This window comes from Thunnus maccoyii, chromosome 24 (genome assembly GCF_910596095.1).
Source record: "Thunnus maccoyii chromosome 24, fThuMac1.1, whole genome shotgun sequence".
NCBI classification, from domain to species: Eukaryota; Metazoa; Chordata; class Actinopteri; order Scombriformes; family Scombridae; genus Thunnus; species Thunnus maccoyii.
The window spans coordinates 6383492-6410305 of NC_056556.1; the positions used below are offsets into that span (position 1 = coordinate 6383492).

General features: G+C 41.3%; 1 protein-coding gene and 1 long non-coding RNA gene across 16 annotated transcripts in view; both read right to left on the reverse strand.

The window, feature by feature from the left end:
* The window catches only part of LOC121892048, a 183885-nt gene that overhangs the window by 4119 nt on the left and 152952 nt on the right, over positions 1-26814 (reverse strand). For 13 of the 14 annotated variants that reach the window (XR_006094278.1, XR_006094271.1, XR_006094274.1 and 10 more), the window contains one exon: positions 22595-22694. The exons of the other annotated variant lie outside the window; for it this stretch is intronic. This is a non-coding gene — a long non-coding RNA (uncharacterized LOC121892048). Of the gene's footprint in view, positions 1-22594; positions 22695-26814 lie in introns of those variants that run through there. 14 annotated transcript variants of the gene reach the window in all.
* On the reverse strand, positions 3774-8493 carry pou3f3b (POU class 3 homeobox 3b). 2 transcript variants are annotated; one of them, XM_042404824.1, is made up of 3 exons: positions 5614-8493; positions 5175-5255; positions 3774-5078 (listed from the first exon to the last, which is right to left on the reverse strand). In XM_042404824.1, the coding sequence occupies exons 1-3, from the start codon at positions 6823-6825 to the stop codon at positions 5049-5051; spliced, it is 1323 nt and encodes a 440-aa protein (XP_042260758.1). In that variant the 5' UTR covers positions 6826-8493; the 3' UTR covers positions 3774-5048. The 2 variants fall into 2 exon arrangements, with proteins under 2 accessions (XP_042260758.1, XP_042260759.1); XM_042404825.1 differs by lacking the exon at positions 3774-5078 and having other exon boundaries at positions 5113-5255.

A 26814-nucleotide genomic window follows, 5' to 3' on the forward strand; every position in this document is an offset into this window, starting at 1 on the left:
ATTTTTTTTAAAAACGTCCTCCTCTTCTTTCTCACCTCTTCTTCTTCTTCTTCTTCTTCTTTTTCTTCTTCTGCTGCCACAAAAACGAACTTAATAAGCTACAGCATATTTACATGATCTCAGTCTTTTGTTTAGATTCTGGTTTGAATTTTTATAAAAGCTTTTTTTTTTAGGTTTTCTTTTTAATATTCTGATGTCGACAGATAGTGAGAAAAAGTGAGAAAAGTGTGTTAAATGTTGTCATCATGTCTCCTGTATTCATACACAAAGCTACATGCTACTACTACTAACATTAATAATAATAATGTAAGTTAAACACTAATTTATTTATATATACATCAACTCCAACATGTGCCAAGAAGGTTTGTTGACAACAATAAATACAGAAAAAAATAATTTTAACTAAATTAACATAACATTAAATAACTTAACGATTAAAACTGTTGGGTTTTTTTTGCTTCAGTTTTTGATTTAAATACTATAAAATAATACAAACAGAGCCAGAAATATATTTCTAAAAAGTGCCAAAGCCTCTATTGGCTGTTTATGGAGTTCCACGACATGATGCTGCGAAAACAACCGAGCTGTGGGAACAAATAAAATGAAAATAAGCCACCATACTTACTGTAAAATCACAGTAATAATACTAATGATCAAAAGTCAGCAGTCATAAGCAGACAGAGGGATGTTTTTTTTTTTTTTTTTTTTTTTTCTGGGCGTCTTTTCTGCAGCAGAGATAAATCCGTGTGGACGTGGAAGAGGAAGGCTCCCTGCGGAGAACAGCTCCGAATAATCCATATTCATGCGCTCGACACGTGGAGTAAATACAGTATGAGGAGGAGGAGAAGGAGGGGTGGTGGTGGTGGTGGAGGTGGAGGTGGTGGTTGGTTGGGGGACCATTGTGTGTATGCACATTTCCACCAGGTCAGAGTGAGCCTGACACCGGCCTGCCATACATTTCACTGACATAGCTACATATCATAACTACAAGTAAAAACTAAGAATATCACATAACAGACGCTTCATCTCAACTATTTACATTAAAACTCTTCATTTACGTTGATTTAATCCTCTAAAAAAAAGCCACATACACACATAATAAATATAATTAAAAGCCTGGCAACTTCTATATATAATTAAAAGTGGATTAAAGTGTGTGCGCGCGTGTTTTAAAGGCAAATACACACCCATAAATAACTATAAAGCAATACAACGCGTATTATCAAGTGTTCTTAAGTGTGTAATAAACGTTTGCTCAAGCGGATATTATAAAATATAAACGTGCGCAATTAAGAGGTGAGTTTTGTGAGATTTATGTGGTGACAGCATCGACTTCTTGTCAGTGTCAGTGGCTTGATTGAAAGGCGCAGCCACGTGAAATATGATGAATGATTAGGTATTAAAAAGTTTGCTTTTTTTTTTTTTTTTTTTTTAAACTCAGAGTCCCTCCAGGTCCCTGATGAAGTCTTGTTTTAAAGAGCAGAGTGGTGTGACAACGAGCAGCTTTAATTAGCGCGACGAGCCTGTTGAGGCCACTGGCGTCCTAAATCAATAGCAGGCAAAGCAAAAAAAAAAAAAAAAAAAAAAAAAAAGGGCTTGAACACACACATACACACATACACACACGCACACACACATGCATTGCCAACATGGTTTTGGAGACCCATGAAAAAAGCCAAAGCTGTTGGAGAATAGGCGGATCAAAACCCATTATGAGATTTGAAACTCTCTTTTTGTGGTAAAATCTCTCACTAGATGTGGGATATTTCTGCACAAGCCGCGCAAGCTTGTTGGCTGAGGCACATTAAGCGATGGATCCATATGTGCGTGCGCAATGTAAATGCGCAGTATGGGATTCGTTATAGTCAACTTAGCAGCGAGTAAACCTCAAGTGTTTCTCTCTCTCTCTGCGGTGGTGAAGGTCTTGTGCGTTTGGGCAACATAGCAGGCTTATCTTAGCACGTCATGTGACTTTGCATTGGATTTTTGAAGCAGAGGAGAATAGGAACTGAATGCATAATGAGCAAGTGTATAGTAAGGCAATATCAGGCCAAAGTAGAGCCTCACTGCGAGCACGTTGAGAAGGATTCAGCTTTATGCTTCTTATATTTATACTTTTAATACAATTAAATTAAAAGTTGTGTTGTTTGAGTAGCCTCATAATTAATCTATTGCTCTCTATAAGTAGCCAAACATTTTAAACACATCCCTTGAACGCATTTGTTATTGGATAAAACAGGAAAATGCAAAGTTTTGAGGTCTGTGTGTGTATATACATATATATATATATATATATATATAAATATATGTGTGTGTGTGTCTGTGTGTGTGTAGCGTGTGTCTGGCTGCCACTTTCACTAATGGAGACAAAGAAAAATGATGCCTACTTCTCTATATATCATTGAATTCAGTTGCTAAGCAACTAGTATGGGAAATCATCCGCGAAATTCAAATCCTGCAGCGAGAGGACACGTTTTGTGAGTTTTGCTGAATAGGCGTGCAAGACAACTGCAGAAAAAAAAAAAAAAAAGAAAAAAGTTTGAAACACCAGAAACAGCGTGAACATTTGACCAAAAAAATAGTCCCTGTTGTAAATATATAAAAATTATAACACCACCTAGGCCTATAAATATCACAGTATGAATTATAAAGCTTAAGTATGCGTATCATAGGAAATAAAAAACACTATAAAGTCGCAGTTTACAGGCTAAACATGTCTGTCAGTCCCTTTAGGAATATATTTGGTATATTAATTATTTTCGCTCATCCTTCTTTTTGGCCTCTCTTTGAAAAAAAAAAACAACGCCCAGACTTCGGCTTTAAGTCTGTCAAAAGTCCTGAAACAACAGCCTGATATGAATGTGCAGCACTCCCGACATGTCAACCATCACTTCACTGCTTCATCCTTAGTAGAAGAAGCTGAGCCTGTGGGCTCCTCAGCTTCAGACAGACACAATCAATAAGCTCTCTGACCCACTGCCCCGCATCCTAAAACAACATGTCAGCTCACCGAGTTATAGGCCTATATGAACCCTTACTAGAAAACACACCTGGCGAGCTGTTTAGGAGCTTTATATGAATGTGGATGAAGCATCAGGACACAGTTTTGCTATTTGAAACAGCAGCCAAATCCTCCAGATTCACTTTGCCAATGAATGTAAATCAATTATTTTGCAGATTAGAGCTTTTTTGTTGTTGTTGTTGTTGCGCTGGCATGAATAAAGCGCTCATAAAGCAGGATAATAATTATGATAAATATGTGTTTATCACTATCATGTGATGCAGTATCTGGACTATAAGCTGCAACGTAAATATTACATAACATGCAGCCAGGACATTATCAACCGCCTCAATAACAGCAGGCGCGTCCTCTGTTATGCGTTTGATTTTTGTCTAACAAATGTTGATGCTCCCTAATTTTTTTTTTTTTTTTTCCTTTTCTTTCTTTCCTCACAAAATATAAATCAGACTCGCCTGTTCTCCATCCTGCAGGCTGAGGTTAAGGCTCCTGCTTTGTGCCCAAGGCCTGAAGAGGCAGCAGATGTAAACAAACAGACGAGCCATTGTGCAGGCCTGCAAGTGACCGCGATGTTTCATTTAAATGGTAATATACAGTCATGGGATGATGATAACAACGCTGCTGGACATTTATCTAAGCTTAGGGAATAACCTCGACGCTCTATTAATACGACAGCATATATTTTTATATTTAAGCATATAAAAATATGTTGTTTTTTTTTTTAAAGTGAAGTATTTTCATTTTTACAGCACACAAAGAGCTTTGTTCTGCATCATTCTGATAGAGGTTATTATTAGCTCGCAGCTTCATCTGGGACAAAATAGTCCACCATTTTCTTCATTAGCCTCTTCTGCTGCTGTGCATGCACAAATGAAAATAAATAAATAGCACAACATGCTTTCCAAACAAACAGCCCCCAATATAAATATATATATATATAGAATATAAATTCCAAAACACAAGATGACTGCGTTTCATTCTAACAAATTTATTGTGTCTCAATCAGCTCGTACGGAACCACTACTGAAATTAAATTACAATCAAATTATCACATCAAAATATACCCTTATTACCTAACAACGGTCAATGTCAGCTTATGATGATTTGTGCTCCTTTAGAAACGATAATACAAAATTAAACAAATAAGGGCAACAAGAAAAAAAAATAAGGAAATAATAAGGAGAAATTAAAACAAGAAAGGGAAAGCATCTTACACAAGTTCCTGGGGGGGGGGAGAAATAAATTACCGTTTGGAATAATTCATATGTATTCCGAATAAAATATTAAAACAAATCATTCTGATGAAAAATATAAAGTAAATAACTCAGATCAGTATCTGATCTAGTGATCTATATTGCCGGCTTTACAGAGTTTTGTTTATTAAAACCTACCAAAGAATACTGCTTAGAAAGGGCAGCATTAATAGTATATCCACAGCACCCACTCAGTCACACTTGGCAACAGATTTTCAGATTTTTTTTTCTCAAATAAGTGCAGCTGAAGTCTTTTTCAAATGTCTTATGCTCTATTTGTTGGGAGGAAAAAAAAGAAAGGAGAGAAGGGGAATCCACTCACGGCGTCAAAGTCCTTTAAATAATCAGAAATTTTAAAAAAAACAAAAAACCCATGTGAAGGAAAAAATAAGAGGGTGATCTTTGAGATCAGGCGGGGGTTGGTTGGTTGGGGAGGGGGGACAGTCCTGGTCCTGGTTGTCTTTTCTCTCATGAGGGCCTCAACATGAGAAGGAAAGAAGAAGAAGAAAAAAAAATATCCCTAATCCTCCTTGTGTGTGTGTGTGTGTGTGAATGAAACCATGCAGTCCACCTCAGGAAAAAAATATAAAAATCGCTGTAAATCATGATGGAAGCTTCGTGGATGTCACTCTTCTTCATTTTGTTGCAGTTTTTTTTTTTCCCCCCCTCCTCACTTATTGTTGGGCATTGGAGGAGGATGAGGAGGCAGAGGAGGAGGAAGGGGGGGTGAGTCCCATTTCTAAATATACAAAATGCCTGCTCCTTTGTTTCTTCAATCAAACACAGGATAATGATGGGGAATATTTCTTTTTTTTTGTTGGAGGAGGGAAGAGCAAAAAAAAAAAAATCATAAAAACAATACTTGGTTTCCTCTTGGATGTGTTTTAATGCGCCAAAATTACCTGGTGGAATGAACTTGTAGTTGTCACCCTCTGGTCGCTCGCTTCACTTGCATCTTTTAAGTAATCTACTAAAAAATGCCCCTGAAAGAAAAAAGCAGAAGGAACCTTTTAGGTTAAGACATTTTAGGGCCTGGAAGAAGGTTAACGGTTGCGTTTTCTGAAGGGGGGAGTTTTGGGAGGAAAAAGGGGGGGAAAAGGTTGCTGTTTTGTTTTTTTTTCTCTTTCTTTTTTTTTCTGGTGAAAAATAGATAACACATTTGCAGTCTCATTCATATTCCCTCACAATCACAGTATCAAAAATTTTGGCTATCTTGGCGATAGTCTGTGTGTTTTTTTTTTAATCAGTTTAATTTCATATAAAATATTCTTGTGTGCTGTTCTATGTTTCACTGAACATTCTTTTGCAGTCCATGGAGGGGGGCGGTGTTTCTGCACTCACATTGCCGACCTGAGAGTACACATCCTCCGGCGTCTGTGCCACTCCTGGGGGCGTCATCCGTTTTTCCTTCTGTCTCCTATTGCAAAACCACACTCTAACCACCTCTTTCTCCAACTGCAAGTTGTCCGCCAGGGTGGTGATCTCCTGGGCCGAAGGTTTGGGGCATTTTAGGAAGTGGCTCTCCAAAGCCCCCTTGACGCTCACTTCGATGGATGTGCGCTTCTTTCGCTTCCTCCCCTGCGCCGCGATCTTGTCGATGCTGGTGGGGCTGCCGGTGGACGAATCGGCCTCCTCAAGCCACTTGTTCAACAAAGGCTTGAGCTTGCACATGTTTTTGAAGCTGAGCTGTAGAGCCTCGAATCTGCAAATGGTTGTCTGAGAGAAAACGTTCCCGTACAGGGTGCCCAAAGCCAAGCCGACGTCCGCCTGCGTAAAGCCCAGTTTGATCCTCCGCTGTTTGAACTGCTTGGCGAACTGTTCCAGGTCGTCCGAGGTCGGCGTGTCGTCGTCCGAGTGCTGGTCGTGGCTGTTGACTCCGCCGTGGTGCTGGTGATGCGGATGCTGGTGGTGATGGTGGTGGTGGTGGCTGCCGTGGTCCAGATCCGGGGTGTCCCCCCTCACCAAGCCTGGGTGCACCAGGCTCTGGCTTCCCGGGCTCAGCATCCCGTTCACAGTGAACCCCCCCGGCTGGGAGTAGATCAGCGACTGCTGCTGCTGCTGCCCCCCGGATATGGAGTTAATGTGAGCCGCAGTCGTGCTCCCCCAAGCCCCGGCGTGAGTCTGGTGGGGAGCTAAGTGAGGGGGCCTGTGGTGCAGCGCGGTGCCTGTGTGCAGATCGTCTCTGCCGGAGTTTTTCACGTCCTGCTGCTGCGGGCTGCCCGTCATCCCGACGGGGCTCGACGACCAGGGCGATCCGGCTTCAGCCGCAGCAACCGCGGCTGCTGCTGCGGCTGCAGCGGCGTGCGGGAGGGATGTCACCCACTGATGGGCATGGCTCAGCATGTGTCCCCCGTTGCTCGCTGCCATTGCGCCTTGCATAAAGTCACTCTGTACCATCTTGACTGAGGGGTCTCCCCTGTAGCCCCCAGACCCCGAGGTAACCGCAGCACTGCCCGGCTGCATGCCACCACCTCCGGAGTCAGAGTGCACGATGGAGCCGGACGATAAGATGCTATTGCTGGGCAGATAAGGATTGGAAGCCGCGGTGGCCATTCCGTCAACCCTTATGAATATGTTTGTGGATAACCCCCCTCCCTTTTTACAGTCACTTCTTTCGAGCAGGCAAATTGTATCTCATGAATTATTCAAACTTTAAAAGTATGGGTAGGTTTTTGGCAAATACCATCGACGTGCGTAAAAAAAAAAAAAACGCAAAAAAGCTTCAAAAACGGTGGCAAAAAGCTGAATAAAATCCGCATGTATTTACAACATTCTAGTTCAAACACTTCTGCATGGATATCGGAGGATAAAATTCCAGGTTTTCAAAAGCCCTTTGAAACCATGTGCAGTCCGTTTGGAAAGTTTTGCACCGGGATGAAATTGTGAGCATTAAAATTCAAATATACAGGGGAAAAAGCCTCGTCCCAAACAAACTTTTGGTGGTCGCAAAAAACAAAAAAGCCTCGCAAATTCTCCACAATGTACAAAGTCCCAGTTTATGTCCCCTTTGGATGTGAAAAACATTAGCAGAGTGTCCTTAGTTCTTTTGTAATTCAGTCGCTGAGATTTCTCCCTCGCTTTATTCTTTTCTCTCTCTTCTTTTATAGCACTGTAGAGCCTATCTCTTTGTTCTGTTTTGATGTATATAAACCTGCCAAACCGCAAACTCCCGTTGAAGTACAATCCAGTATAACAGTGTACGGCGCTGCTTGCAAGCCTCTTCTCTCATTCGCTTGTTCTCTCTCTCCACCTCTCTCTCTATATCTCTTTCTCTCTCTCTCTCTCTCTCTCCCCCTGACAGGCCGAGTAGTCCCGCCCCCCTCCAAGCCCGACGACGCGCGGATGTTTACCCCCGTGCGTCCCCGTTGATTGGTTACCCGGGGTGTGATTGGCAGGTCTCGCCAGCCTTGCTCCAGGCGCACGAGCCCTCCTTCCGGCTGTTCCAATTGGCTGATTTTTAATTGCAGTCCAAACAAAACGGGGAACACAACTTGGTAGTAAATAGTGCTGAGATATTAGTACACAAACAGGAGATGAGGGAGTAAATAAAAAAAAAGGTCGATAAACTGTGACCTCTAGTTTGTGACCATCATGAATCAGGATAAACTTTAATATTACTCAGAGAAGCCTCAATATCCTGCATGTTTTCCTCTTTATTTGTATAGAAATGCACCTGTTTGACAGTCTAATTCATGACATAAAGGCATGATATTAAGATTCATGTCAGCTTACATTGACAAATAAACTAAAATTAGTTCATAAAAAGGCGCGTAAACTGAATTTAATTCCAGTTACAAACATTTAGAGAGTTTAGTCAAAACGTGCCTGCGCATTAGACACTATCAGATCTACTGGTAACAATTATAATTACCTGATAGTCTGACCTGAGGGACACGTGTAAAAATATTGGAAGGACTTTGGATGACAAAAGAAAGAAAAAACGTTCACTCAATGATACTTTATCTTGTTATATTCACCTACATGGACAGATTAGGTGTAAATGTTTTTGTCAACATTTCTATGAGCATATGAAGGTGAAACATTCTTGCAAGATTGAGGATTTTTAACTCTCTCTAAAAAAAAAAAAAAAAAAACATGACACTGCACCTTAAACTGACCTCAAATCACTCTCTGTTCCGTGCAGCTGAGAGCAGCATATATAAAATGTAAAACACATAAACAGAGAGCGGAAGTGAATGTCATGATCTGAGTGCAGCCATGAGCCAGTGCACACTACTACCACCTCCACCTCCACCTCCACCCCCCCCGCCCTCCTCCCACCACCCTTCCTGCGCCTCGGCTCCTCAGGAGTTAACGCACAAAGGTTGCGGGGATGCTTCCATGCGGAAACGCCGCGCACAGGCAACCTCAGTGAAGCACAGTGGAAGAGAAAGTGGCAACCAAAATAAGGGCAAATTGAGCAATCCATGTGGGGATTTATACGTGCGGGGGAAACGTCTGCTTTAAAAAAACAAAACAAAACAAAAACTACAGATATATCCCTTAAAATGCACATCATCCCTAAAAGATGACCACACAACCCCCGCAGCTGAATGGGGCCTTTTGTTGGTCTTCGTGGGACCCCTAGCGCCTCTGGACGCACCCATGGGTGGTAATAAGTGCCAGATATGTAGCTCCCACTGCACCCATTGGCTGAGTTTAGGGTGTCTGCACCCTGCTGCGTCCACCTGGCCAGAACAACGCAGGCCTTCACCCCTGGCAGGCGATTCCTCCTGACAGGATTAACTGTACTTTGTATGCAGGTTAGAACTGCATGTCACGCGTTAACCCCAAACACTGTCACATAAGCTCCCCAAATCAAAGATGACGCAAAGATTTTATTGCAGAAGGGATTTAAGGGGGCAAATATAAGGCAGTGGAGTAGCTGTGTACTCCATGCCAGTGCCCCCCTCCTCCTCCTCCTCCTCCTCCTCCTCCTCTTCGCATCCCAGTAGATTTAATTTGGACTGGGCTCAAAACCGAGGGAGCCTCGTGGATTTGTTTACATTGAATAGGCAGGCTAGGGGCCAGAGCCATGGGGCCCTCTATTCATTAATATACAGTGAGGATTTCTGTCTAAATTACTGCTGTTCAATCCACACTGCACGCTTTGAAAGGGCGTCTCAGGCGGCCAGCAGAAACGTGACACCAAGGGTACATATGCAGAGAAGAGGGCTCCCTGCAAAAGATAACTCTCCAAATAAAAAAATATATATAATTCATATAAAAGGGGAGTCAAAAAGGCATTTCTAGAAATGCTCCCCGAAATCACCGTGCGGCGATGAAAAACACTCCTCTCTGATATATGATGTGTTTATTATTTATTTGCTTATTATAAAAGGTCCCCAAGTTCCCTGCTGGGGGAGTTCATTTATTTTGTATGCACAAAAAAAAAAAAAAAAAAAAAAAAAAGGAAAGAAAGAAAGGGGGGAGAGGAAAAAAAAAATCATCCCCAAGTATAACAAGAGACGAACAGTTAGTGCTGATTTTCATTTGCATAAATTTTCATATATTTTAGTGAAAATAATAGCGGGAGCCGAGGAGTGCTCCTGCTCAGTTGAGGCAGAGGAAAGAAAATCTTAGGGAGCACCGAGTCGTAGGAAAGGGAGATAACCATTTACAGGCTCCATATGAACAATGTGAAGCTATTTCCCCTTTTCTTGGACACAAGGTAAGTCAACAATTATCTATGCGGATTTCTTTTTTACGCTTGAGGAATGTTTGAGTTTATCGCCTTCTCGCGCATTGCTCCACTGTGTCTGCGATATGCTTCCATATAGACTATCCGCTATTGCTTTAAATAATATTTCAACCCACTTCTGCGCCGATATGCACTCATATTTTCTTCATAACTTATATTTAAAACCGAATCACAAACGCGCGTCCTTTCCTTTTTTTTCCATGAACGCGTAAAAATCGATAAGTGCGTCGCTTTTTTTTTTTTTTTTTTTTTGCTTTTGCGCTCCAGCTTCTTTTTTTATTTTTTTATTTTGCTTTTTATATAAATAGCGGGCAGATGGATAAGCTGTGCTGTTTTGTAGTGAATGTCCACCGGAGAAAAGTGCAATCAATCACATTTTAAGCAGGGAGAGAGAGAGGGTGAGAGAGAGAGAGAGAGGAGTGAGTGAGAGAGAGAGAGAGAGAGAGAGAGAGAGAGAGAGAGAGACCCCTCGGTTGAATCCTCCAGAGGGATCGCGTAGGCAAGAGCAATATGAAATCGTTTAATATAAATCGATCTCGCCGCTGCAAAGTTTGTTTAAAGTTTACGTGCAGCAGCCTGCCGGTCAGCTCGGTACTGAGCTGCACTCATCAAGAACAGACAAAGCTCATGATTGCTTATAAACATCCTGCGACTTTAATGAATGCTGATCGGCTTATTCTTTATTTTGCTGTTTGGGTTTTGGAGTCAAAGGGCGCATGAACGTTTTTTTTTTATTTGCAGAGAAAAAAAAAGATCTGGTCACAATTATTTAATAGTGCAACATGCTCTCTAGGTGATCCAAACATTTCATTTCAGTGACAACTTTCTGCTACGTTTACGTGAAGGTCCATCAGATCTATCACACATTAACCCGAATTTGTGGAGGAAGACTTATACTTTGCTGCTGAGGGTTATTTTTTTTTCTTTTTCTCTTTTTTCTCACGGGTTAACTTCTTTTCCTTCATTGATGGGGAGTGCATTTCTGAGCCCAGCACTTGGTAGTCATGGTGAGCTCAATAAAAGGGGGAAACACTAGTCGCATTAAGCTGTATGTTTGTGCACTGGAGTCGAGATGAAAAGCGCCTCGGTGTCCCGGGCCAGCACCGGTGCTGGGTGGTAACGCGTTACAGTAACGCGAATTACTCCGCCAGTGCCAACATCAGCACACTTGGATTGTAGCAGCTTCACGTGTTACTTCTTGGAAAATCCTAAATTTTACTTTTGGTTTTATTGAGCTAAATGATGATTGGTGCAGATTTGGTTAAAGAGGCGATCAAGATATCGCGATATTTTAAAATAAACCAACGTAACGCACTACTTTCCATATGGAAGTGAGCTCAAAATTATGATTATTATTCTATTTACAGTGTGAACTGCGTTGCAGGAAAACCATACTATGTTTTTTTGGTGGGTATTTAAATCCTACACACGTCCGTAGCTTCAGTATCTACTTTATCTACTAGTGAAGCAGTTGTTGCTTCAGTCAGGGTTGAGGTGAAATGGATTTAGGAAGTCATTGTTGGCTTCATCATAAATTAAAAAAAAAAAAAAAAATCATAACTGCCGCCAGGTGTCGCGCTCAGTCATGATGCAAGTCCTGTAAATATGTACACTACACTGCAAAAAAATATGCATTTTAAGTCACATTTGCTTTCATTTGTATTATTATTTATTAGCTTATTTATTCATTTTACATTTTCAAATCCAACTCAACCGATTTTTGATTTATTAAGTCGTTTTGCACTGAAGTCGTCTCTTTTTATGGCCTTGTTGTTAAAAGTGACATTTTAAGACTGAACACTGAATGAAACTCGTTTTGTAGTGTACAGGTGCTTCTTATAGCTTAGTGTTCGCTTTTTTTTTCTTTTCTTCATAATCACCGTTTCAAGAACAGACATGAATTGATGGATGTTGGGATGACACGATTGGCAATTAAGATATCAGTGGATTAGAGGAAGAAAATGACTTGCACGGGGAATATATTTCCAAGGGTCACTAGATAAACACATCCTTACTGTCGAGACACACGTACTGAAACTGATAAATAAGTACAGTATTGATATATTCATGTGACTATTTCCTGTTCTGGAAGAGGAAGCTGCATGTCAGAATCCAAATACATCACTAAATCCCAAAGGCAATTAAACGCAATTTAAATTAATTATCATATTTTTTTAAAAGGCATCCTACCCTGATTTTATTACATGCATGTATTATTATTATCATTCTTTTCCACATATTCCAACCTGCGCCATCAGAAGGAAACTTGCTCGTATTGATCAGAAAAACCTGTGTCAGCAGCCTATCAATGACAGCGCAGCCCTAGTTGATATGCAAATAGCCTGTGATTAGATAGGCCCCGCGCGCTGTTTTAAGCCAGTCGCCATCTGCAGTAGCCTATAAGCCATAAGTCTGAGCCAGCAGGTCTTTGTGGAAACATATGACTAACCGGCGACTTTAAGAATTATTAGCAAATGAAGGCTGGGCAGGACTCATGAATCATCCCGGGAATTAGTGCATTGCAATTTCTCTGCATGCTTGACCGGCCAGTCAGTGTTACACTATCCAGTGTTGCTCTTCATCATCATCATCACCAGCAGCAGCAGCAGCAGCAGCAGCAGCAGCAACAAAGCATCAAAGCAGCAACTGTGCGTTATTACTCTGCATTATGCACCCATTCTGTCATGGTGTAACAGTGACGGTTATTGGTAGCAGGAGGCCATTTATTTATTCCTCCAGGAACAGATTGTCTAATTCATCAAGATGGTTTCATGAACTTGCACTCAGTAGCCTGCATGCACGTTTCCAAAAGCGCGCACTAAAGGCTATTTTGCATTAAAAAAAATATTCAGATATTCATTCTCTGCTGTTTTAAAATGTGATATAATTACACCCATATATGCTAAAATAATAATAAAAAAAACATCAATACGTGAATCAATTCTCTCTCCCTCATAAAACATCCTCATATTCTCATCACTTTCATTCTACTTTCTGCAGCTGCCATAAATTTGACGCCTCGTGACATTTAGATTTATGTCATCCTCCATCCAAAAAAAAAAAAAAGGTGCAGTTTGTAGCTTCCACTGCACCCCTGGTTACAATATTCAGATTAAATTGACGCAATTCCTGCCTGTTTTTAATTATGGCCTACTTAAGTTGCCTATGGGCTACATAATTTATTTTCTTCCCTTTGGTCCAGTCACTAATCCGAAACGACATACGTTGAGTGTTTCTCACGTCAAGCCAAACGTTGATTTAAAGCCGAATCCAACTTGGAGCACTTAAATGATAATGTAGCTACTATACCGTTAATTAAATGGGCTACACTGAATATCAGTGTAAGCATTAAACATGCCTTCAATTTCAGACATGAATAGGATTTTTTTCTTAACCCATTCAAACGAGACGGAGGCTCTTTATTAATATTCTATTAATAAAGGCCAATAGAGTTATATACACCTCTTATTCCGGTACGTGGGGTTAGTAATTGCCCTGTATTAGCCGTGCAGCGCTGTGGGCCTACAGCTTGTAAATGGGCTGACATGCAGGTAAAGATTATATGTTTAGTGTTATCACAGGACTCTCCACTGGTGCTCAGTGCTCATTCCACCATGAGTCATGGCTCAGACGTGTATCAGCACATCAGCTGGTATTGATTTTGGATTGGGAATCAATGGGGATGTCATAATTTGGCCTGAAATATGGTTGTGCAGTGTGAGAAATGCAGTTTAGAGGAAAAGGATGTGCTTTTAATTAGCAGATGTGTGTTTTAGTGTTAAATTAAACGAATGTAATGGATTTTTTTTTTTTTTAACAATGAAGTCAAAAATTTCAGCAGAGAAAGGTGTGTCAGTTAGACTAAATTAATTAAATGTTCATTTTGAGTGAGCAACAGATTAGAATTTGTCCCTTTGTATTAAGATTATAGCTTTAAACATACATTTGAGGTGTGAATTAATTTGAGAATTAAGGTCAAAAGTTGCACTGGGGTTGGTTTTTTATGAAAGAAAATGACACGAGGGAGGGGAAAGATACATCTATGTGGGCTAATCTAAAGGCAGGTGCTTATATGACACACACACACACACACATACGCACACACACATACACACACACACAAACAGAAAAAAAGCCACTACTGCCGGCTGGTGAGGAGGTAGGTGACGGATCGGCAAAGATAGGATGAAGTGCAGCTTTCTGAGTCAGAGAGGTGGAGGAGAGAGAGGAGAGAGGTGTGTGTGTGTGTTTGGGGTGCAGGGGGGTGGAGAGAGGTGGGGTGGGGGGGACTTTGTCTGTCAGTCTTCAGCTTCACCCCACCCCTCCAACCATCGCTCATTGGGTGCTAGTTGCCTCACAGTCTCGGCCACATCCCCTCCTTCTCTCTCTGTAAGTCACAGATGTAAAACACATCAGCATGGACACACATGCCCAAACACCCCCCCCCCCCCCCCCCCCCCCATCCACCCACCTCCCTCCCCCCACCCCCCACCTCCATCAGCATCAAAACAAACCACAGTGTTATTGTGTATGCAAATCAGTAGACGGACACGCTGGTATTTTTCTATTCTATTAGACTGTATTACACATGCTAATCAAGAATGATATTGTGTTATTAAGCAGCGTAATTAATAAATAAACTAAATCCGCAGGAAATCAAATCTATAGAAGTCTAGTTGCTTCAGCAGCCTGGTTTGTAGCCACTGTGCATGTCTCTCTGCTTTTTGTTTTTGTTTGTTAAACAGTGGCGTTCCCTGAGGATATGGGGAGGGGGGGTTGTGGCAACTCCCCTGCCCAGGATTACATTAATCAAAGTATTTATTTCCCTCGGGGAACCAGGCGCAAATCACTCCAAATCCCAGTAAAATTGGATAACAGAAGAACGGGTGCACCTAGGGTAACCCTCTGTCGCACTTTTTTTCTTTTTTTTTTTGCTCATTTCACCAACTTAATGGATCTAGTTCTATCTAACTTTGTGGAACAGTATGTGTAGAAGAGGAGGAAGGCAGGGGGAGGGTGGTTGCAAAGCTAGAGGTATTGAGGCCTTTGAGAAGACAAACAGCATAATTGGATGGAAGCGGGTGCTCAGGTAGAGAAAAAACAACACTAACCACATCCCTGATAGGAGTGACTCTGGATATAGAGCTGTACAAATAACAGCCATTCTCTGATTCCCTGTAGAGGCTGTAGGCATGTCTGGGTCTGAGCCAGCAGCAGGAAAAACTAGCCTCTAAGATCCCTCATCTGTGATAGACGCATCAACTCCCCCCAACACTGAAGCTGCCTGCTTTCTCTCCGCTAAGTCTGGTCAATCCATCGTAAAACCCCACAAAGTAGTAAAAACAACAAAAATTCCTGATATGGTCTTCCTGCTATTTGCTCAGTAATTACGTGTGATGTTTGGGCAAAGCCCGGATGACTAATAAATCAGCAAATGTTTACAGCCAAGCCGGTGCTGATAAGGCAATAAATACAGCACCCAATATGCTGCCTATTACAGGTAATGCAAATAAAATAATAGGGCTGTAATTTTTCCTTATGTGTTGTTGTTGTGGTGGTGGCAGCGGCAGTGGCGCTGACTCCGTCTTTGATATTCATGAGGGAAATGGGGAGGAAATGTCGTCCTTCGGTCTTTATGGGCGCCGCAGTGTAGCGCGAATTCAACGTTCCTGCCTTCGTCCCAATCAGAGATAAATGATGGCCTCGTTGCATCTCGTTGCAGGCGACCCTGCCACCCCCAGAAGCACACACACACACACACACACACACACACACACACACACACACACAGCCTCTCAAATGCATGCAAACACAGTTGTATGTTTATAGACATATGCTTGCTCAAACACATACTGTTGCTGCCATGTATGTATCTACGGGGTTCAAAAGGTGGCTGGAGTCACTGGCCAGGCCCTGACTCAGCCAGGCGTCTCGAGTTGAAGGCACAATAGTGAACTACACTAAAAGTATTTTAATATCCCACATCTAAGAGCAGAAAGATGCATATTTATAGCTGTAGCAATCATTTCCATGCATACATGTATACAGTATCTACTTAGAAAGCTGCCTATCTGGCTCTAGTTCATCCAGCCTCTGTGTGTGTGTGTGTGTGTGTGTGTGTGTTTGTACAGTGTATACATGTGTCAAGGTGCAGGTGGGACGCATATGCAGAGATAGACAGCCGCAAACTGTTCGCCATCACGTACCGGGCGTCTGTCTGATAATCCATGATGCTTAGCAAATGAGCAGAAAATCTACAGCTCTAATGGGACCAGCTCTGGTTGGATGCAGTGGAAAGTAAAGAATGTGAACATGCAGGACTCTAAACTCCAAAAACAGTACTTAGAGGGTTAAAAAAAAAAGTGCACAAATGTAAGGCAACTGCTTGTTTATACGTTGTTGCACCCTTGTACATTCAAGATGGTTTTGAGGGGTTATTATAATAGTGATACTTAATGTTACAGTTCTTATTTTGTGTAATTATCCTGTGTACTACTTACACTTTGCAACTACTAGTATAAGTAGTACACAGGATAATTACAGCTACTTGTACTTTGCTATATTTTAGATATCTGAATGTATTTCTAGGCATCCATTGACTCCCATTAATTTCTGTACGATACGGAAGGTATTGTTACAAATCATGTATACTTTTGAATATTGCTAGTCTTTTTTTAAAAAGCGTGCCGCACAGTTTTATACATTTTAATGTATCTTTTCAATCGTGCCAGGTAGCCATTGATTTCCATACGGTAACCTATTAGCAGACTCTTCAAACTTGCTTTGTTGTGTAAAATAAACATGAAAACTGTGTTAATTTCTGTAAGTTACGTTACTGTTGTGAAGTAATGCAAAGCAGACTTTTTTAAATCAATCAGTGCGTAGCTGCATAACCATGAGAGGATAACATGACATTGACAAAAAAAAAAAAAATGAAGGCAGTGTGAGTCTGCTAGTGGATTGTCACACCTTATGGAAACGAATGGAAACCAGTGGCTGCCTATAAAGGTAGCAAACGTACATTCAGAATGCTAAAACACAGTAAGATGACCTGAATGAATAGTTTCAAGAGTCTGCCAATTGATTTTCTTACCACGTAGAAATGGCTGCTTGGAGGAGTTGAAAAAAAAAAATACACCCAAAACTCCAAAACGGTGACGCATGAATTAGAATATAATCAAAAAAACAAAACAAAAAATATACATAAATTTGCAGTTAAGGAGCTAAAGCTTGTGAAAAACACTTGTATGTTCTTTTAAAAGCTTCCAGAGGGCCCCTGTGTGTCCTCAGGCCACACTTTGAGACCCCTTGTAGACGGCAACTGCAGGTTTTGCATGTGTTATATGGCGCTGTCTCTCCATTACACACAACACATAAACATGTATGACTGGCTGAGTGTGGCTAGCTAGCTCCAGCTTCAAGGCTTCTATAATAATGATCAGTGACTCTCAACTTCAGAATGGGAGCCTTGCCGTTGGGGTCGGCGACTGTTGTTGATGATATGCGACCGCCGGTGACATGTGCTATTCATACACAAGCTTGTGTGGTCACGTTCAGCAGCCGGGAAGTCTTGATTCATGCGGGCATTATGCACGCCGGACGCTTATGGCACCTCTCCCCGTTGCCGTGCAGTCAGGCCCATTTGTTTGGAAATGGGTTTACATACATCTTCTTCTAGATGACTCTCTCCCTCTTCCCCTCCCTGGGCTTACAGCTCTTGCACACACACACACACACACACACACACATACAGACTGGATAAACTGGAAGCTACAAACATGCAGCTATATCAACTGCAACACAGGGCATTAAGGTGATGCAATGCACCCTCTGTCGGCCATGTTGGAGCTATTTAGCTGGGGAAGTGTGGCCCCGGTTGTGCTTCTACTTGCAGGACTTTGGCTCCCTCCGTAAGGTTCAATGATTATAGTCAGTTTTTGAGCTGTTTCAGCTTTGCATTGACTCACAGTTGATTTTGGAATTGATTTTAAGGTTTTATTTAATACTTTTAAAGCACTCAGTGTCCTCGTCCTGCAACAAAACTGTTCTAGCAGTACCAAAGTCCAGATTTTAAGGCTGTGAAAACAAAATTTCCTCAATCAGCTTCTTATTATGATCAAATGAACACTCAGTAGTCTGCCAAAGTTAGAACAGTTCTGGTTATTTCAGGACAGATTTCTGTGTTATTGTTTTTGTTTGTGTCCCTCTCTCTGATTTGAAGGGGGCGGGGCAAGATTGGAAAAAGATGATGTCACATATTTCTGTGTAGCAGTCAGGATTTAGAAATATTCGAATCAAAACATGATGAGAGTTTGCTTTGTTTTTGAGTATTAAACTCTTAAAAAGGATGTTTCTTCCCTTAAACTTTAACTTTAAATGTTGCCTATTTGGTCATGAATATTTATTTTCATTGACAAAAAAACTTAAGATTTGAAATCAAGTTGTCAGGGGCTTTAAAACTGAAGTAGCTGCAGTCGGGCCTCTAAACTCTGCAACCACCTCCCTGTTGAAGTTCAGTCTGCTTGCTCAGCAACTTTTAAATATGTGTTAAAAACTCATTTTTCATAAACTAAACAGAAAGCGGTCATTCTGTGCCCTGCCTTTTTTAAATTATTGATTATTATCTTAGCTTTTTTTTTTAATTAAACCTTTTTTTTGGGTATTTTCTTCATAATTTCTGTTATCTTATTGTTTTGACATGTGTTTTTGTCTGTTAATACAGATGAAAAGTTAATATACGAATAAAAAGTTATTATTTCATTGTATAGGAGGAATAAACATGCTAAAGTTAACATTACTTTGCTAGTTAGTTATTGAGCTAAACTGCTTGTGACATGCTGATATATTCTGTATATTATCTACAGTAAATCTGTAGTAGACGTTTCTGCAGGACTTCACCAGCCTTCTCAATAATTTGTGAATTAATTACATGTAATTACTATAATGCATGCTGTTGCAATTCCTTCATACTGACAGAAGTTGATACAAGTCTTTTCAGTTTCTTCATGACCTTTTAACTCCAGACACCAGACGTGATTTCTGGGTGTGTGACAACTGCAGAGCCTCTATAGCAGAACGATTGGCCACACATAGACACACACACACACACACACACACACACACACACACACACACACACACACACACACACACTCTCTTCCCTGCTTCACAGAGCCCCTTTCCCCATCCTCTCCCCTCCCTTTCCCTTCCCTCCTTCTTCGTCCAGGCCTGGCATGAGCGTTCAAGCCAGCAGCATCACAAAAGCGGCTTTGAGGGGATTGCATGCTGGCCGCCGACCCTCTGAGCTCACACCCACCACACATTACTCACCAGCAGGCCTTAGTGTGGACTGCAAACCGGGTTAGGAAATACTGTATGTCACAAGACTGGAGATGGGGACTCAAGTGTTACACTACTAACCTCTTTCCCTCTGTTTTCCTTTCAGAGCTTCGTTTTTTTTTTTTTTGTTTTGCTTTGAAGGAGAATCTTAAGTTTGTATAAGTGAAGCGTAGTTTTGAGAATTAAACAATGCAGCACAGTACAGTCGAAGACAATAAAGCACAATAGAACTTTGTTGTTCAACCATGTTGGAAAATTGCCTCAGCATGGACTGTCAAGTCAAATATCCTTCTCAGCTTTTTGGCTTTGAGTTGTGCACTGTCAGTTCATCATTCCAGGAAGTGACGATGACTGTGTGTGAACATGTGCACTGTATATATGTGCGTGTGTGTGTGTGTGTGTGTGTGTGTTTCTAGCCTGCTTTGGTGAATGTTTTCTTCATAAATGAATACCAGGATTTGTTTTTAGCCGAGCAGGATCACATTAAATCTGCCCTTCTGAGGTTTTTTCTGCATTGATATAATTAGTTTTCACAATTTTAAATATATTTCTCACCCTGCCTGAAAGGTAGCGTCGCATTCAACACGTCATGTGTCGACCAAAACATTTCCGTTCCTTTCTAACGCAATATATGGCACCGCACACGCTGGTATTAATATATATCGCCTGGAACAGTAACACAAGCGTGCGCTGCTCATGTGGATGTCTTCATTGTCAAAACAGGAGAAAAGACTGAAAGCTTGTATTATGTTCCCACAACCTCCAAATCAAGGTCTTCCACAGGGACGCCTCCTTTGTATGACTGAACTTGAGATGATGCAGGGTGTCATGTAAAATGAAATTACATGCAGCACGCCGTTCTCTCCTCTGCACAGCGCTGCGCGTCTTGTTATTCTCAGACTGTAACCTTCATATTGTAGGTGTGTGAGACGAAAGCTTAGCAAAGCATGGCCAATTCTCAGCGGCTATGCCTGTGGTTGGTGACTGCGTGAGACGAGGGTGTGTGTGTGTGTGTGTGTTTTAAAATTCAGTCCTCCCCGGTGTGCGCTGCGCGGCTGTGTTTGTCGTAGACCTTTCGGATTAGTGGTCCACAAACTGGCTGGCAAACACAAATCCTCCCAACAATGAGCAACACACGTCTCGATACGTCCTCGGTTTCTGCCACAGAAACTCTGTTTAGCCCACATTTATCCAACCTGTGTGTTCTCCTCCGGCGAAAACTCAGAACGACACTGTTACGTAACGCCCGCTCTGTTTTCCCAGTAATTTGACTGTATGTCTCCTCTATGCTGATAAAAATGCACCCACAGGAGTCTATGTCAGAGCTGTGATACGTATTCTGATGTTTAAAACGTCTATTTGTTTGCAAAACATTTGAGGAAATAGTTGATCTCAGTGTTAGGCAGTCATCTTTGCTACTGTACAGGAAAGAGTAGGTTGTTTTTTTTCAGACACAATCATCTTGACTCAGCAGCCTATTCACACCAATGCTGCAAGAACAAGCTAATTAGTTTCATATGTTCTGATTAAAACTCAACATTTGACATGTCTCCAACTGAGTTTCTCTACTTTAAGGAAGTTTCCACGGTAAAAGGCGTGGTATTTTAAAACAAAACTGGTCACTTGAATCAGTGGAATAATTAATTTTGCACATTTGTCTCCATCTCTGTAGGCTCACTGCCACAGTACTGCATTCCTGCACTGCACTCTCCACAAATCACCTGTCAATCACGCAGTGTGGGTGGCACTGTGCTGTCTTTTTACATACATTTCCTGAGTTTCTTTTGGTTCTGTTTTCTGTCGCAGTTAAGAGGGCCATCAATGCTTTATGCCAACAGTTCTTCTTCTTCTTCTTCTTCTTCTTCTTCTTCTTCTGCTGACTCTGAACAAACCGAAAACACACTGTGTTCCCAGGAAAGAGCTGCCAGACACACAGACAGAGAGTGTGTTTGGAACAGCAAATGGAAAAGCTTTCATGAACTTGCTATATAGGCTGAGCTACAGGCAGTGGACAACAACAAATATCTGCACAAATGAGCCAGCGTCTGTTTTTTTGGCAAAAACGGAGCCTCGTACCAAATGTGAAAATGTCACAGATTGTGATTTTCCTGATTATGAAGCTTCAAAAGTGACGTGAAAGACCATGAAATTGTAGTTTTGATCTATTTTTGTACAGGAGTGGAAGAAGTACTCAAAAGATTTTACTTAAGTACAAGTACAGGAGGTATTATCAGCAAAATATGCTTAAAAGTATGAAAAGTGCTCACTAAGCAGGATGCTATTTCAGAGAATTATTGTTTATTATATTATCAGATTAATATTATTGATGCATTAACATGTAAACAGCATTTTACGTGGTTGTACATATTGCATTTACCGCTGAGCACTTTAATCTAGAGAGAGATGAGAGCGTGCAGATCAAAAACCAAACTGAACGCAGGAGTCAGACAAAAGATCTGCAGACTGTGGTGATAGATTCAGATTCAGATTCATGACATCTGATAGAGAAACATTCTGATCTTAACGTCTGGCACCGCGGAGCAGAAAAAGCAATACATGTAGACACGAAAACACTCAATTATCAGGTGGTTTCAATCTGCTTGATCACGAATCAATCTACTACCAGACTGGACCAATCAGAGCAGAGCCGGATAAGACTGTCTAACACTCAAAATATGCCTCCGTGAAAAGAGCTATGACAGATATATAGGAAAAAAATATGACAAAAACATGTTGAATCTACTCCTTCACCAAATTTCATGCTGAGTCACATAAATTATCCATTATGACTACATGGAAAAATAGTTGTAGAACTATAATAATGCATAGTTTTTTATGCAAAATCTTAATCTGCAAAGTACAAGTGCTTCAATATTTATAGTTTGTTGTAGTACAGTACTCGAGTAAATGTACTTAGTTACTCTGCTGCGCTGGTTTTCTATATTCATAGTGTAATATTTCAATATAGTTTGACGATTATGTTTTTTAGAGTGTGCCCATCTGATTCTAATGTCTGTTTTTCTTTTTGTCTCTTCCTCTTCCAGGAGAGCCACAGTCCCTTGGCACCACACATACACACACACACACACACACACACACACACACACACACACATCAAACTTCTGTCCTCCTGTGACACCCCTCCCTGTCCCGCATCCCCCCCTCTATCCCCCCCACCATAGATGCACAACCTCTGGAGGTAAGGGCCTTAGCTTGTGTGTGTGTGTGAGAGAGAGAGAGAGTTTGTGTGTGTGTGTCTGTGTGTGTGTGTGTGTACTTGCACAGTCTCTCTCTCCCCTAGCAAAAGCGGACACGCCGTCTCCCCAGCTTCCGTTTTCCTCTGCACGCCTGCTGCTGGAGTATTCACGCTTCAGGCTGTTTTCTTTGAGAGAGAGAGAGAGAGAGAGAGAGAGAGAAGGGGAAAGAGAGAGAAGGAAAGACAGAGTATAAAAATATGCAAATGCTATTGTTGAAGCGCAGAACGAAGGAGGGGGAGGGGGGTGTTGATGGGAGGAGGGGGGGCGGGGGGCGGGGGGGGCACTGCTTTTTACACCCCCTCACCTCCCTGCTGCCGCCGCTGCCACTGTTGCTGCTTCCGCCTTCATCCATCCATCCGTTGGTTGGAGAGTGAGTGATAGAGAGAGGCACATACACACCAGGAGAGAGAGAAAAAGACAGAGAGAGAGAGAGAGAGAGAGAGAGAGAGAGAGAGAGAGAGAGGACTCTCATGTCTGACTGAGGAAAAGAGAGGGAGAGACAACAGGGGCAGGATATTAAAAAATATGCTGAAAGGCCACCATTGTCTGCTTCAGTTAAGGCCTTTTTCTGGACCCAGTGGCACACATATACACACACACACACACACACACACACACACACACACACACACACACACACACACACACACACACACACACACACACACACACACACGCAGCTATTGAGATAATGAAATCCATCACACAAACCACAAAGCCAGACCTACAACTGTCCCTTAGAGAGGGAGAGAGAGCAAAGGAGAGCCTTATATTATGTTCTATCTACTGTACATTTATGCATATGACCGAGTAGAATCAATACTGCTCTGGCAACGTTATAATTTATGCTTATTTAAATTGAGCCGATAAAGACAAGAGAAAGAGAGAGAGAGAGAGAGAGAGAGAGAGAGAGAGAGAGAGAGAGAGAGAGAGAGAGAGAGAGGACACGCTGTATAAGATGTGTTTCAGTTGCTTTTAAAGGCCCCGCAAACACCTACACAGGTGTTTTCTGGCTGATTAGACTTGTGCTCGGGGGTTGAAGGTGAAATGATATGATGTCGACGTGGACTCCGTAAGGATGTATAGAGGTGTAACAGGTGCAACAAAAGCTAACAGGAGAGTCAGAGAGACGTCAATCAAACACCACAGAGTCCTGGATGAAGTACTCAAGACGCTTGTAAGACATTTCAGCGGTAGGAAAAGCACAGGTGCAAATAAGGGAATTAAGGATGGCTGAGTTCCATTTAGCTGCTTCAGTTTCAGGGTTCTCGTCATGGCTTACTGGCACAACATAAAGCACAGAGCCATTGTTGATGTTATTAGTTACACCTGTGCTTTTCCTACTATGAGTCAAATGTCTGCTGTGAAAACATCTGATTACCAGTAAAATGTTATGTATTCATAATGCAGAATTGCTCCTTTCAGAGTGTTGTGTGTATTACTTCATTGGATCATTATTACTGATGCATATACTTCATATTATATTTTGTATCTAATGAGTTGTAAACCTTTATCTGCAACTATTAATTGTCAGGTAAACGTAGAGGAGTAAAAAGTTTATTTCCCTCTGAGATGTGGTGGAGTAGAAGAAGAAAGTTGCATAAAAGTACAAATATCTCAAAATTGCAACTGCTTGAGAAGAGGTTTAATCAGCAGAATTAATTAGAATCACCTGTGTGGGTTTAGTATGGGTATGTTGGGCCTTTGTGTTAAATATAGTGAAAAAAAAAGTATGCATACAAAAACAGTGCTTGATTTTTGAGTGTGTAGTCAATGTGCTTTCTCACGGTGCAATAAAATGAAGGAGCTACTCACAGCTGCTTTATGCATTACATATTAAAACTAATTGCAGGTGGCGGTTAGACAGCGAAAAGATGCAGGAAAACAAAACAAATCTACTAAATCTTTGGAAAAACATGTTGCTTTCTCTTTGTGAAGTTTAATTTGCAGCATGTGGCTTTCCAAAGTTGCAGTTTGATTGACGTCCTTTGGCGCACATACTGCCTAATTTTCTATTTATACAACACAGTGAAATACAGGAATTTCTTGTATACTAATAATGATAATGAATTAATGCACTCTGGTCCTTCATGCATAGATGGCTGCAAAGTCCTAACAAGCAAAAAGGCAAGAATATAGTCTGCTTTCCTCCAGTTGAGTTTATATATATGATAACTGCAAAAATAGTATACAATGACAGTTATAAAGTTGTATATAGTTTGTATCTAGTACGCAGTTTGGGAAACAGAAATAGAAAGACACTTTCAAAGAAAGCCAGACATAGAAAAAGGGGGCACATGCCCTCTCAAATGTAGAAATAGTTAAATTCTATTTTCACAATAAGCATTTTTAATTAGCCTTACTAATATAATATATAAACAAAAGCCACTTTTCTGTATGTTTTAATTCATATTTTAGCCCCCTGTTTAGGCTAGTTGGTTCCTTCCAGCTAGAAATCTCTATGTTATAGCAGCAGTGGCAGTTCTGTATGATGAATTTAAATATAGAGCTTCAGAATTTCCATTTTTAAAGGTATAATATGCAGGATTTGTCATGCTGTGTGTTTGTAAACACACAGCATTCAAAGTTGGCCCCTCCTCCCCGGCTCAACGTGCGAGCGAGAGAGAGCAGTGGTTGAGCGAGATAGAGAATGAATGAAGAGAGCGAGCGGTGCTGGCGAGAACGAAGCCGTGAATCAGAGTAATAAAACGTTATTTTCTGATTGTTTCACAGCGGTTACGTTCTAAAAACACAAATAAACACGCCGGCTCTCTGCTCTGCTTGTGTGTGTGTCAGTCAAACAGACACACCAACAGCAGAGGAGCAGCACACAGCACACAGAGAAGAAGGGAAAACACTGAAATAAAAAACAGCAATGTAACCTGGTCGCTACCTACAAGTCCCGACCTCACACCCTGCTCGCTGTTATTGGCTTGGGGTTACACACCCACTGCCCCAGAAACATTGAGTTGACGCCCAGAAACATCCCGGACAAAGCAAAATAATAAGAAAATAAGAAAATACAAGCAGAGGGCAGAGTCTCTGCAGATAAATACACCACCGCACACTTCTAGTGGGTCATAAATGGGAAAATCCTGCATAGTATACCTTTAGAGTATTGTTTTTGTCCCGAAACAAATGACAGCAGTGAAATTCGTAGTAAAAGTAAAAACAATAGCTACATAACCAGGTAACATTACCCCTGAGTTTAAAGCCTTTTCACCAACATTTTCTGGTTCAATATTGATATTAAATGTGTTAAAAGTAATAATAATAAAAGGCCATTCGATTATAGTTGTAGTTACTGATGAGGGTGGTTTGATGACAGCAGCCAAAGCAGATGATTACTGGTAAAAACTTGGTTTTGGTATAAACGTTAATACCGTATGAAACTGTGCCCCCCCAAAAAATATTGATTGGATGACGCCCCTGACTATGTGTCATGTATAAAATTAACATATATGTAGATTCTGATATGACTGTTTTATGGCTCACAAGATGTACTGATTTTCTTTAATGTTCACAGTTTATAATTATTTCCTTACATGACATCTGTATCATATGAATCAGTTTCTAATGTTTTCTTTTTCTCTGTGTGCTTTGGCAATACAAACTGAAGACGCAGAGACTCTGAGAGAGAGAGGGAAAGAGACAATCAAGCACACATACAAAAGTAGATACTAAACTAGAAATAGAAACAGAAAACACACACACACACCCAGACACGAACCGACACACACTCGGAGAGAGAGAGAGAGAGAGAGAATGAAAGTGTAGCCCTGTGAAAGTGGGAAGCCCATTTGTAAAGCCCTCACGCTCTCAGGAAGACTTTTTGAAGTGATTATGAAGACAGTTCAGATCAAAGGATTTGACAAGTCTGAGTGCGCGCCAAATATGAGGCCGGGTAATCACACTCAAGCCCCTCCATACAAGATGGCAGTGGTCCCCCCAGCTGCTTTGCAAATGTAATGTGACACTTACGGATAAACAGATTATCAAGGAATGGAAAGGGTGGGGTTGGGTGAAGGGACCAAAAAGAAGAAGAAGAAGAAGAAAAAAATCTCCACAACTTGTAGAAATTAGAGGGGGATATATAGTTTATTTAATGAACTCTGGGGACGGGCAGTGTCAGAGAAATGATGATTAATTCTCCAGCACTGATACAGGTCTAAACGATATAATTTGGGAATATTAGTGGGAACATCACATGATGAGGCAGTATTTCTCGTGGTGGTATGGAAGGAC